The sequence below is a fragment of the Frankliniella occidentalis genome, unplaced genomic scaffold, assembly GCF_000697945.3.
Source record: "Frankliniella occidentalis isolate FOCC.00 unplaced genomic scaffold, Focc_3.1 Scaffold527, whole genome shotgun sequence".
Lineage (NCBI taxonomy): Eukaryota > Metazoa > Arthropoda > Insecta > Thysanoptera > Thripidae > Frankliniella > Frankliniella occidentalis.
Genome location: NW_026267644.1, coordinates 44,471 through 56,047, shown reverse-complemented (window position 1 = coordinate 56,047; position 11,577 = coordinate 44,471). Strand labels below are relative to the sequence as shown.

The 11,577-nt window shown below is 57.6% G+C and overlaps 2 protein-coding genes across 2 annotated transcripts; one reads left to right on the top strand and one right to left on the bottom strand.

Annotated features, from left to right (window-relative positions):
* Nucleotides 1-351: 351 nt before the first annotated feature.
* On the bottom strand, nt 352-3,512 carry LOC113207145 (medium-chain acyl-CoA ligase ACSF2, mitochondrial). Its single transcript, XM_026423551.2, has 9 exons — nt 3,079-3,512; nt 2,844-2,997; nt 2,349-2,477; nt 2,023-2,243; nt 1,821-1,938; nt 1,323-1,736; nt 1,140-1,247; nt 896-1,041; nt 352-810 (listed from the first exon to the last, which is right to left on the bottom strand). Exons 1-9 carry the CDS (start codon nt 3,213-3,215, stop codon nt 405-407), a joined length of 1,833 nt encoding a protein of 610 aa, XP_026279336.1. The 5' UTR covers nt 3,216-3,512; the 3' UTR covers nt 352-404.
* Nucleotides 3,513-6,278: 2,766 nt separating this feature from the next.
* On the top strand, nt 6,279-7,967 carry LOC113207147 (uncharacterized). Its single transcript, XM_052275158.1, has 5 exons — nt 6,279-6,538; nt 6,616-6,705; nt 6,815-7,309; nt 7,433-7,695; nt 7,788-7,967. The coding sequence occupies exons 3-5, from the start codon at nt 7,186-7,188 to the stop codon at nt 7,965-7,967; spliced, it is 567 nt and encodes a 188-aa protein (XP_052131118.1). The 5' UTR covers nt 6,279-6,538; nt 6,616-6,705; nt 6,815-7,185.
* Nucleotides 7,968-11,577: the final 3,610 nt, after the last annotated feature.

Here is an 11,577-nt window from a genome sequence, read left to right as displayed (position 1 = left end):
ACCCCTACCCAGCCCGTCGCGACCCCGACCGGCCGCTCACTTGCATGCTCCCAGTTCCGCGTAACGCAGTGGCCGCCGGGACCGCTCTGAGCACCCCCACCCCCCACCCCATCCTCCTCCTCCTCATCCGGCAAGTGGCTCCAACTACCTGCGAGCAGATGTTTGGATTGCCACCCTCTCGGCCGTACTGTACACTTCCGTTTCATTTACTTTCCCTCGCCCAGTGATATCCTCATAACGCAACAGTGAAGGCAAGTCAACGGGGGCGGGAGCCGCCGCGCCGGCAACAACCGCCGGATCCTTAGATCCTTATTGCAAAACTAAAAAGAAAAGAAATAAAAGAAGCGCTCCTTAAGTCAGTCTCGTTTTTAATTGTTCGTCGGCCGCAGAGTGCAGGTACAACTCTACTTCTGTGACTTCCTTGAATCGTCGAGCTTCCCTTGACTCAGCAGGGCGACGCAGGTCTCACGCAGTTTAAACTTCTGTATCTTCCCAGACTGAGTCTTGGGAAAATCTGGCAGTGTGATGGAGTAGCGCGGGATCTTGTACCGCGCAATCTTCCCGTCCATGAACTGCCTCAGGTGGATGGAGCCGACGGTGGCGCCGTCGCGGACCTTGAGGCAGGCGCACAGCTCCTCGCCCATCCTCTCGTCCGGGACGCCGACCACCTCGGCCTCCGCGATGTCGGGGTGCGTGGTCAGGATGTCCTCCACCTCCTTGGGGTAGATGTTCTCTCCTCCCCGGATGACCATGTCCTTGAGCCTGCCGACGATGCGACCGAAGCCGTCCTCGTGGATGACAAACTTGTCGCTGCCGACAAAAAACAAAACCGTGAAAATGCCGAGCGTGGTGGACGTGGAGTGGCTGTCCTGTCCGCTAGCTGATTCATACTAACCCCGTCCTGACCCAGCCATTGACGAGTGTTTCGCGCGTGGCCTTCTCGTTCTGGTAGTACTCTAGCATGTTGGTGTACCCACGGATCCACAGCTCGCCCGGGGTGCCGAATGGCACCATGTTGCCATCCGGATCCACCACTTTGGCCTTGGAAGTGGGGCAAACAAGCGGGTCAGGTCAGATATGATGCTCAGGCAGAACACAGCACTTCGTGTCCGACACATTGCCCCCTTTGCCCCGCATACCTCTATGTTTTCACACAGCCGTCCCACAGTCGCGGCTGTCTGCTCCAGGGTGTCGTCCTTGGTGCCCTGGAAGACCACGGCGGTCGTCTCCGACAGCCCGTACACACTCTGCGCAAAGTGAACAGCTGATTAATGAACAAGAGATAGCGACATTAACACAATGAACGGGATGAATGTCCTTACGCAGATCCTCTTGACACCGAGGGTGCTCTTCATCCTGCGGACGAACTCGGGCGTGATGGGTGCCCCGCCGGTGACGGCCAGGTCCAGGGAGTCCATGCGGGCGCCCTTCTTCTCCACGGCGCCCACCAGGTCCACGTACATAGTGGGGGTCCCCGTCATCACTGAGCACTGCTCCGCGAGTGCAGCGTCGATGCTCTTGGCGGGGTCGTAGCCGACGGTGGGCAGGACGAGGGTGGCGCTGTGGTTCAGGACCGCGCTCAGGACGACAACACTGCCGAAAACGTGGAACAGCGGATTCTGCAGGAGGATTGAGTGGTGCTTCTCGTGCATGCCGAACCGCTTGCCGTTGAAGTAGCCGTTGTTCACCACCGACATGTGCGACAGCACGATGGCCTTAGGCTTGCCCGTCGTCCCCTGCGCAGTATAGAATTAAGACGCTAACGTCAAATACGCCATGGACTATGGTCACTCATTAAAATGGCAACAACATAGACCGACCGATGAGAACTGAATGTAGCTGCCCGAGTCGGGGCACACGGTCCTGCTGAGGGCTTGGAGTTCGGCAACCTCCTCGGCCGAGGTGGATGAGAGGACCTCGTCAAAGTTGAAGCAGCCCCTGGACAGAGACACGCAGGAAGTTATTTACCACCAGCACGCCGTCGACCGTTCGAGGACAAAATGAGACGCTTTCATTACTGACGGCTTCGCACTGTCCGCCATGGTGACGACCACTTTGAGGTCCGGCAGGGCGGCGGACCGAATCGTCCCCGGATCGCTGCGGGGCAGCTCCGGGACCACGTTGCAGAGCAAGCCATGGAAGTCGACACCGCGGTGGTTCTCGGCGGCCACGACCGCGGCCACGCGCGCCAACGACAGGCAGTGGTTCAGTTCCGGCTCGAGGTACATGGGGTTCATGTCCACCTGGAACAAGAGCCGCCACTGAGTCACCAACATTGCTCGAGATAAAAGGTGAAACGGCTCGAAAGTGACAAAAGTAACAGACTCCTACTTCAAACTGCCACTCACCGACACCATGCCTGCTCGCGCGAGCGCTATCTTGGTGACGATCCAGCGCCACGAGTTCGGCCCCCAGAGTGCGACCCGGTCCCCGGGCTGCAGTCCGAGGCGGATTAGGCCGGCAGCCAGGCGGTCTGCCTGCGGGGAGGAAGTGAGAAATTAATGAATATCAAGATATGTTAGACATCATATACTACGGCACAAATTGAATGCAAGGCCGAAATCAAAGCTCGGGGATAGTCTGTGAAATAGTCCTGACTACAGGTTACGTCTTCACTTTTATTCTTTTTTATCTTCTTCATTCGTATCGGGGAAGTTGTATGGACAACTTTGTCTTTCATACGTCTGACAGAGATAAGGCGAGACTGGCAGGAGGATGAGAATCAGCTAGAGTAAGAAAGGGAGTGTGTCTGTGAGAGTGAGGGGGGGGGGGGCGAACGGGGAGGTGTAATAGAGCATAGAGGTACGTGGCGGGGGAAGGGGCGAAGGGAAAGGGGGAGGTACCTTTTCCAAGAGCTGCTGGTATGTGAGGCGTACACCCTCCTCCACGGCCACGAGGGCCTCCCGCTGGCCGTGCTGCAGGGCCGTCCTCTCAACGAGCTGCCCCAGCGACAGGTACAGCAGCGGATCGCTCCCGGGCATGTGCATGTAGCTAAGCCTGCGGGCGAGGCGGGCCGTTTGTTAGTGAAGCCAGAACACGGGCAAGGAGAGAAAAGGGGGGGGGGCGTTTAGAGCTCACCGCGGCGTGTCACCGGCCTGGCCGCTGAGAGGCCTCCAGACGAGGCGCCCCCGGTGGGCACCACCACAGAGTACTTTGTAGGCACCGCGAGCGCCACTCGGCGACCCGAGCAGACGCAGCATCACGCGGCTGGACATGGCGGCGGCGGCGATCAGCTGAGCTGGCGCAGCAGAGGACGGAGCGTCGTGGTCCCGGCGGCCGGCGCGCTCGTCTCGACGGGCGGGCGCAGACTGGACTGGTCCCGCCTGACTCTGACTCACCGCTCTGGCCCTGACCGGCCAGGTTGCCTGTACTCGACGCTCCTATCGGTGCCACGTTTCGGGTTACGTCCTCGAGCTCCCGACTCCGGCCACGCGACCTCCTCGACGAGGGCGCGGTTCCCGAGCGGAGGCGCACCTGATGTAGTCGCGGCCGCGCCGCTTTGTTTGCCTTGACTGATGGAGTACGCGCGTACTATCGCTATCGGCCGCCGCGCCCCCTCCCGTCCCTACCCGCGCCTGTACAGTATGTGCCTATCCATCTGGTTAGCGCGGCGGCTCGACTCGTCACGGCCCGGCGTCCACACGTTTTTTATCTGTGGGCGCGCGCGCGGCCTTCACGGCCTTCACCCTGGCGGGTGAAGCGTCTTCAGACGCCCACCGCGGTGACCCAGCATCGGGGGCGGCGGGGCGGGCGTCAGCGACTGACCGCTTGCAGGTCAAAGGTGAGGAGGTGGGTGGGACGCCCCCCCCCCTCCCCCTCCCGCAGAAAGCGGTCGGTCGCTGAACGCAGAGGGTCACCGGGCCATCAGTCTAAAAGCACACTACCACAAGGAGGGTGCAATCGGACAAGTGTTTGGCAGTGCTTTGAAAAGGACGCCGCCGTGCCTCCTGGAATCGAACCTGGATTGATTACTCGACCTCCACGGCAATCCACGGAATGGGTTCCGGCCTGGCGAGCCTAGGCGAGCGGTGTAGCAGTGGCGGTGTCGTCGACGGCCGGCATATAGTTACTTCACCATGAAGCCTCTGCTGGCGGCCGCCTTCTACTCGGGGCTGTGCCCCCTCGGCAAGCCGCCCTCCTACAAGCCGGGCTGGAGGTACGCGGGACACCGCGCCCCTGATTCTGGTAGCACGAATCGTTCAGGAAACCTAAATAACGTTCTGGGAATATTTTTGGAAGGTGTGGTGCTCGAAGGAGGCGGGGGCGATGTTTGGGAACCAGCAGGGGGAATGCTGTGTCGTGCAGTGCTGACCACGGTGTCGGGAGATCTCTTTACACCCTACACCGTGCTGCTGACACGAGGACCGACGGGGACGACCGGCGGCGGCGATGTCACAGACCCCCCCCCCCCCCGGACCAACACAACTGACACCTTCCTGTCGGCAGGAACGTGACGTATGGAGCGCTCGTCAACCTGGCCTTGCTCGCTTTCATCTTGGGGTTCCTGGCCAGCGAGTTGTTCTTCGCGTACATGGTCGCAAGCGCGATGGAAGGCCTCGACGTCGACGACCTCAACCTCTACCTCAACCTCCTGGCCGCTGAGGCCAACGGCACCGCGCGCCCCACCTTAGCCGTGGAGTCGGAGTTCGCGCAGTCGCAGCTTACCCGCGTGATGAAGGTCAGCAGTGGCGTGGCCTTGACCGTGGCCACCTTGGGGCTGGCCGTTGGCTACGTCCGGAAACTGAAACACCTTCCGGCCGTGTTCCGGATGGGCGACGAGCTGCCGGGGAAGCCGCAGTGGAAGACGGCGCTGTTTGTCGCCGAGCTGAGCGTGTACACCATCCCCGTGACCACGTGGACCGTTAAATCGTACTTCGAGGTGAGCGAAAAATTCGATGTCAATCTGGTAAAGCTGAAACGCAAAAGAATGCGGGGAAGAAGGAAACGGAACTCGCTATTCTTTAACATGGTACGTCCGGTGTCATGTTCCCTGCATTCTTCTTCATTTCAGCTTTACCGACGTCGTTTTGGGGCATTGACGGAATGGAGCGATTCGTCGTCAAAGTCTATGGTTTTCTCCCTGGGTCAGTGTATCGAACCTGTAGGTGCTCACGGTGTGCACAGTCCAGGGGCCTCACGCACGTGGACGCATACGGGGTGATCGGGATGCTCATCACCGTGGAGAAGTTCATGATCCTGCACCTGGTGGCGCGCGTCGGCCTGGGCTTCGACGTCGTGAATAGACGGCTCGCGGCGGTGGGCGAGCCCCGAGCCGCCGCCGAAGTACCCGGATATAAAGTGAGCCATGAATAGTGTATTTCGACCAACGGAGGAAGAAGAAGAGCGGGTAGAACATAAAGGTTCCTGATTGGCCGAGCGCTTACCCCCACTACCGGCGTGACGTAGAGGCGGGACCAATCGGTAACGTTTATGTTCTACCCGCTCTTCTTCTTCCCCCGTTAGTCGAAATACAGGGTGGGTGATCCGCGCCGTCTTTTTAAAATACTTATACTGTACCGGATTCACGCGTGCGGGCGGGCTTGCCCACCGTCGCTCGCCAGGGCGCCTTACGGCGCCGTGCGAGTATGCAACTCGTCCGCACGTACGAATCCGGTACAGTATAAGTATTTTAAAAAGACGGCGCGGATCACCCACCCTGTACACTATAGGGAGCGAGAGTACGGTGAGGGAGCGTAAGGTAAAGGCACGGGTACCTTATTGTAACGGGTATCGACGGGTGTCGCCAGGCTCGCCCGTTCGGCCCCGAGTCACCCGTCTGCACCACGGTCATCGAGCTGCGGCGGCTGCACTTGGGCCTCTGCGACATGCTCGAGACCATCGTGCGCGCGTACGAAGTGCAGGTGCGGCTCGCATCGCGGTGGAGGTGGCGATGATGGCTGCTGCTCAACCTACGTGTGCTTCTGTTTTCTCACCCTTCCTGTTGCGCCAGTTGCTGACCTTCCTGGTGACCGAGTTCGCCACAACGGTGCTCACGCTGTACATAGAGGCGCGCAACGTGTACCTGGACACGGTGCAGTTCATGGACTTGCTCGCCATCCTCTTCCTGCTGCTCATCACGCAGGTCACCACGCTCTGCTACGGCACCTGCCGCAGCACCAGCTGCAAGGTGCGAGTCGGTGCAGACGCGAAGCCGAAGCGATTCACCTTACGTAACGGGGTGCCAAGTTCACGCTCGTGGTTTTGCCCCTATTCTAGACGCAAACACACGCACGCATGGCGTGGGCGTCGCCGCCTGGCCGATATGTTTGTGTTGACATTTGGGCCGTCAAGTGGTGTGGGCGAGGGGGGAGAGGGGAGGCGAGGTGACTGGCGGGGAGCGATTGTCTAGTTGATTAGAGGCCGCTCGGTACCTCTTCCCTTGACTACCCCCTACTCCCCACCTCCATGATCACAATTTTTATAATGTTGTATTTGAACGACTTAGTAGAACCTGGAACCATTGCAGGGCAACGCAACGGCGGCCATCGTCCATAAGATTATGAACACCAGGCGTTTCAACGAGGAGGAAATCCAACAGGTGACAAGACAGTTTCGATGTGATTTTGTCACCTAATTTTCGGAGCATAATGCTATTAATCCTTTATTTCCGGCCAGCTGATGATCTTTTCCATGCAAATATCGCACAGGGAGATCTCTGTCTCACCGTACGATATGGTCACAATTGACTACTCCCTTCTCCAGGCCGTGAGTGTCAATCGCAACGAGCTCACGTACTCCCATACGCAAACCACACAAGCGAGCACACGAGTGAAGGCTGGTTGTTAATACTGCCAATGAATTTTGCACATTTCAGATGTTGGCCAGTGTGGCGATGCATATCGTCATACTCGTCCAGTTCAACCTTTCGTCGACGACTTAACGCCCCTGATGTTTAACCGCGCACACATGGGCAGTCATCGTCCCTCCTCCGGACGCCTCTCGCACTTAACACGCCGGTATAATATTCTGAGTGAGCGTTAAGGGCGCAGTTCCGTTCTGCTCGAGTTGAGCCGCTCGGAGTGGGCTGCGCTGGGGGTGTGTGGGGAGGGGCTACCCTCTCCTCGACGGCTCGGTACACGCAGGGGCGCAGGGTGGCGCCGCCCCCAGTGCAAAGTGACGCATACACCGGGACGGGACGGCGGCCACGGGGGAGGTCGAGCTGGGTAGGAGGGGCAGGACCAGGCGATGTCGCGGAGGACCAACAAGGTCGGCGACATGGACGCCAGGACGGCGAGGCTGTTCCTCGCCGTCAGGCCGCTGTACTATACGCTCATAGCCTATGGTGTTGTGCCGGTGAACTTCAGAAGATGTGAGTATAGGGTGTGGCTTACTCCCCCCTAGTGAAAAAAATTATGTATTATTACTTGTATTGTATTACTTGTATTGACAAAGTAAATGATCAGAAACATCGATGTGTTTGATGAGCCGCTAGGGCCGAACGTCGGCCTGAGCTTCCACCCGCTGCGCTCCACGCTGGCGTGGGCGTTGCTCGTGCACGCCACGACGGTGGCGTCCGCGTGGAGGGTCTGGGACCTGAGCCTCCAGGTGCTCAGCGAGGGCAACCCCATCGCCTCGTACGCCAACTTCCCCGCGTTGCTGGCCATTTTCCACTCGGCCAATGTCTTGCTGCTGGTCCCCATCTGGTGCGAGGCCCACCGCTACAAGGAGGTGGTCGCCCTGGCCAAGACGTTAGTGGTGCGAGCGCGAGCAAAGAAAGTGAGGGTGAGCAAGTATAGGGACATTGGGAATTTGAACTTACAGTAGGTCCCGTGCTTTTGTCGCTGCAGGGGTCCGTAAACGAAGACGTGCTCGGCGCCGGGTGGCCGCGCCGCCACACCGTCTTCATGTCGTGGTTGTGGGCCCTGGCCCTGGTCGTGGCCGCCCCCGCCATCACGTTCCTCTGGCAATTCCAGCTGACAGACCACAGCGGCGATGCTTTCCAGGTAGGGCTGTGCGCAGTGCGATAATGAAATTCCAGTATCGGACTTCGATACAGAAAAATTATCGAAACTTTTCGTTATCGAAATCGTACCGAAATATCAAAAGTATCGAAATGCCGAAAATATCGAAAGTTTGGAATACAGCTGTATTCTAGAATTGCCGGGCCCGCGGCCCTCCGTCCGTACTGGAAACAGAATTCGGTCCCCATCTTGTCATTTCAAATCAAGGGTGACATTTTGACCTCAATTTTAAGACGTCCCTGTTTGTAGCTACATGTAGCTGCAGCCGACAGTGCCCGAGTCAGCTTAAACTGAACCGTCTATAGACGAATTCATTACTTCCGCCGATGCTGGAATATCAATCAGAAGTAAACAGCGCTAAAAACTAAAGCGAAAACGAAATATATCAATGCCTCTCCGAAGCTTTCACCTAGTCCAAGCACTCAGGGACTAGGGGGCCGCGACGCGGGGGGCCCGATTCAGGAAAGCATTGCCTACCCTCCAGGCGTTTTCAGCGACAATCGTCGACCCACGCCTAGATTGACAGGGCGTCACTTCTTAGCTTTTGAAAGGATTTATGAGTCTGGGGTCCAAAGGAGCCTAAACCCAAAGTCCTCGTCACGACAGGCGCCTTAGAGAAGCCGTGGCCTACCTCACAGGCGTCCAAGCGACAACTCGTGTCGCGGCGACAAGTGGTAGTAGAAGACACGTCCCTGTTCATGGACACAAAAATGTGGTCACAAATGTGGCAACATACGATGTGCGACGCCAACAGCCACACGCCCCTTTTGTAGTTAAACAGTTGTAGCTACAGTCGATGACCGCATGCAGCTTCATCCGAACCAAAATTGTCAACCCTAAGATCAACTCCCGGCCGGGGCAAATTTTTTCTTTGTCGCCTTTTGTCTCCGAGCTCAGATCTCGGCCCCGCAGGAGCAAGCTGGTAGCCGAGAGTGTTAGAGCGTGATCGTTAGCAGATTTATTTTCCGCCATCAAAACACCCAATTTTAGCCCAAATAGTGCGCCTCAAGCGACCCATGCATGCATGCATGCGTGCGCACGGTTTAACTACACAGACCCCCCGGGGTTCGAATCCCGTCCGCGATCATTTTTCCTGCTGCTCTGCTGGCCAAGTGTCTTCGGGCGTAGGTCACAGCTGCGATGTGGATGCCACCGAAAGTTCCACTCTGTATCGTTCCGTCGTGGCCAAGTCGGTAGCGTCCGGGCCCAGTATGAGTCTAGTCGCTGGTTCGAATCTCGGCCGGGTGATATTTTTCGCGCTCCGCTGGCCATGACTTTACAGCCGTGCGACACACCTGATGTGATGGGCCGGTACGCAAACAGTCGCTGGTTCGAATCTAGTCGACGGAACCCTTTTGCCCTTCTGCCAGCCATATGTTTCGGGGTGTGAGCCACATCGGAGATAAGCTTCACCTATGCCAAGGCCTCATCATTGGCTCAGTTGATGGAGCGCGCGCCCGGGACGCGGTTGGTTGTCGGTTCGAATACTGACCGAGGCTCATTTTTCCGATTTAGTAGTTTGCGGCGCGGGGACCAAGGGTTAAGACAGAAGACCAGCCGACATGGTGAGGTGGACTTGACCTCCTACTCAGCAGCCCCCCCCCCCCTTGCAAAAAAGAATTGTTCGCCCCGGCCAGGACTCGACCCCTGGACTGAGAATGTCTTGAGCACCACGCGCCAGCGCGCTCGCCACTCGGCTATCGGCTCCACTTGTCAACGGACAGTTCAAACCTCGGTCACCAGCTTCACGAGTCTTGGTCTCCCGTATTGCACGCGTTCAGGTCGGGTCAAGTCCACCTCCTCGACGCGCTGCAGCCCGGGTCGGCTCTTGGCCCGAAACACGCAAAATGGCCACTAAAAGAGCCCCTTGGGCGCGCGGGGGTTAGGTTAGGTCCATTTATGTTCCTTGTTCCGTGTTTTTGGCCAGAATTCTACCCGGGCTGCAGCGCGCCGAGGAGGTGGACTTGAGCCGACCTGGACGCGTGCAATACGGGAGACCAAGACTTGTAAAGCGGGATCGAGTTCTGACCTCACTGCGGAGAGGACCAGCTAACAGCCGAGTGGCGAGCGCGCTGGGGTGTGGTCCGGGAATTGTCGGCCTAGGGATCGAATCCCAGCAGTCTAACTTTTTTCCCTATCTGCTGATCATGTCTTCGGGAGTCAGCGACAGGCGAGATGTCGCCAGGAGCGGATTAACAGAGCGGGAAAAAAGTTCTTCGGCCGCGGGATTCGATCCCTGGGCCGATGGTTCCGGGACTACACCCCAGCGCGCTCGCCACTCAGCTGTCGCCTGCTCTTGTAGACGGAAATGTCAGAACTCAGTCCTTCTTTACGGGTGTTGATCTGCCGTATTGCACGCGTTCAGGTCGGGTCAAGTCCACCTCCTCGACGCGCTGCAGCCCGGGTCGAAATTTTAACCAAAAGGCCAAATAAATGCACGCTCCGCTAGCCTAACCTAACCTCCTCGCGCCCAAGGGGCTCTTTTAGTGGCCATTTTCCTTGTTTCTGGCCAAGAGCCGACCCGGGCTGCAGCGCGTCGAGGAGGTGGACTTGACCCGACCTGAACGCGTGCAACACGGCAGATCGACACCCGTAAAGAAGGGCAGCATCAGCTTAAGCGGGAAGCAGTCGGGAAGCAGACAGCAAACAGCAGACAGCAGATAGTAAATACCGGCGGTTTTACCAATTTTCATCAATATTTCAGCATGAAATCTTTTGTTGGTCTCTCATATCTATTTTCTGAACTTTAAAATTATAAATATGTGCTCAAATCAGGTCAAATCGGGAGGTGCTGTCAGAGCTGTCGGAACAGCACGACAGCACGACAGCGAACAGCATCTCCCGATTTACACCTCATTTGTGTGCATATTTTTATATTTTTTAAGTTCAGAAAATAATATTTGAATCATAAAAATAACATTTCATGACAAAATTGGACGTAAAGTTTTGATATTATCGGTATTTACTATCTGCTGTCTGCTGTTTGCTGTCTGCTTCCCGACTGCTTCCCGCTTAAGCTGATGCAGCCCCAGACTGAGTTCTGACGTTTCCGTCCACAAGAGCAGGCGACAGCTGAGTGGCGAGCGCGCTGGGGTGTACTCCCGGAACCATCGGCCTTGGGATCGAATCCCGCGGCCGAAGAACTTTTTACCCGCTCTGTTTATCCGCTCCTGGCGACATCTCGCCTGTCGCTGACTCCCGAAGACATGATCAGCAGATAGGGAAAAAAGTTAGACTGCTGGGATTCGATCCCTAGGCCGACAATTCCCGGACCACACCCCAGCGCGCTCGCCATTCGGCTGTCAGCTGGTCCTCTCCGCAGTGAGGTCAGATCTCGATCCCGCTTTACGGGTCTTGGTCTCCCGTATTGCACGCGTCCAGGTCGGCTAAAGTCCACCTCCTCGGCGCGCTGCAGCCCGGGTAGAATTCTGGCCAAAAACACGGAACAAGGAACATAAATGGACCTAACCACGCGCCCAAGGGGCTCTTTTAGTGGCCATTTTGCGTGTTTCGGGCCAAGAGCCGACCCGGGCTGCAGCGCGTCGAGGAGGTGGACTTGACCCGACCTGAACGCGTGCAAATACGGGAGACCAAGACTCGCGAAGCAGGACCGAGT

Coding starts and splice junctions, on each gene's coding strand:
- LOC113207145 (XM_026423551.2), bottom strand. CDS start 3,215: ATGTCCAGCCGCGTGATGCTGCGTCTGCTCGGGTCGCCGAGTGGCGCT. Junction 1,939..2,022: donor ATGGCGGACAGTGCGAAGCC/GTCAGTAATGAA, acceptor GTCTCTGTCCAG/GGGCTGCTTCAACTTTGACG. Junction 1,737..1,820: donor GCTACATTCAGTTCTCATCG/GTCGGTCTATGT, acceptor TATACTGCGCAG/GGGACGACGGGCAAGCCTAA.
- LOC113207147 (XM_052275158.1), top strand. CDS start 7,186: ATGTCGCGGAGGACCAACAAGGTCGGCGACATGGACGCCAGGACGGCG. Junction 7,310..7,432: donor GCCGGTGAACTTCAGAAGAT/GTGAGTATAGGG, acceptor ATGAGCCGCTAG/GGCCGAACGTCGGCCTGAGC. Junction 7,696..7,787: donor CCCTGGCCAAGACGTTAGTG/GTGCGAGCGCGA, acceptor TTGTCGCTGCAG/GGGTCCGTAAACGAAGACGT.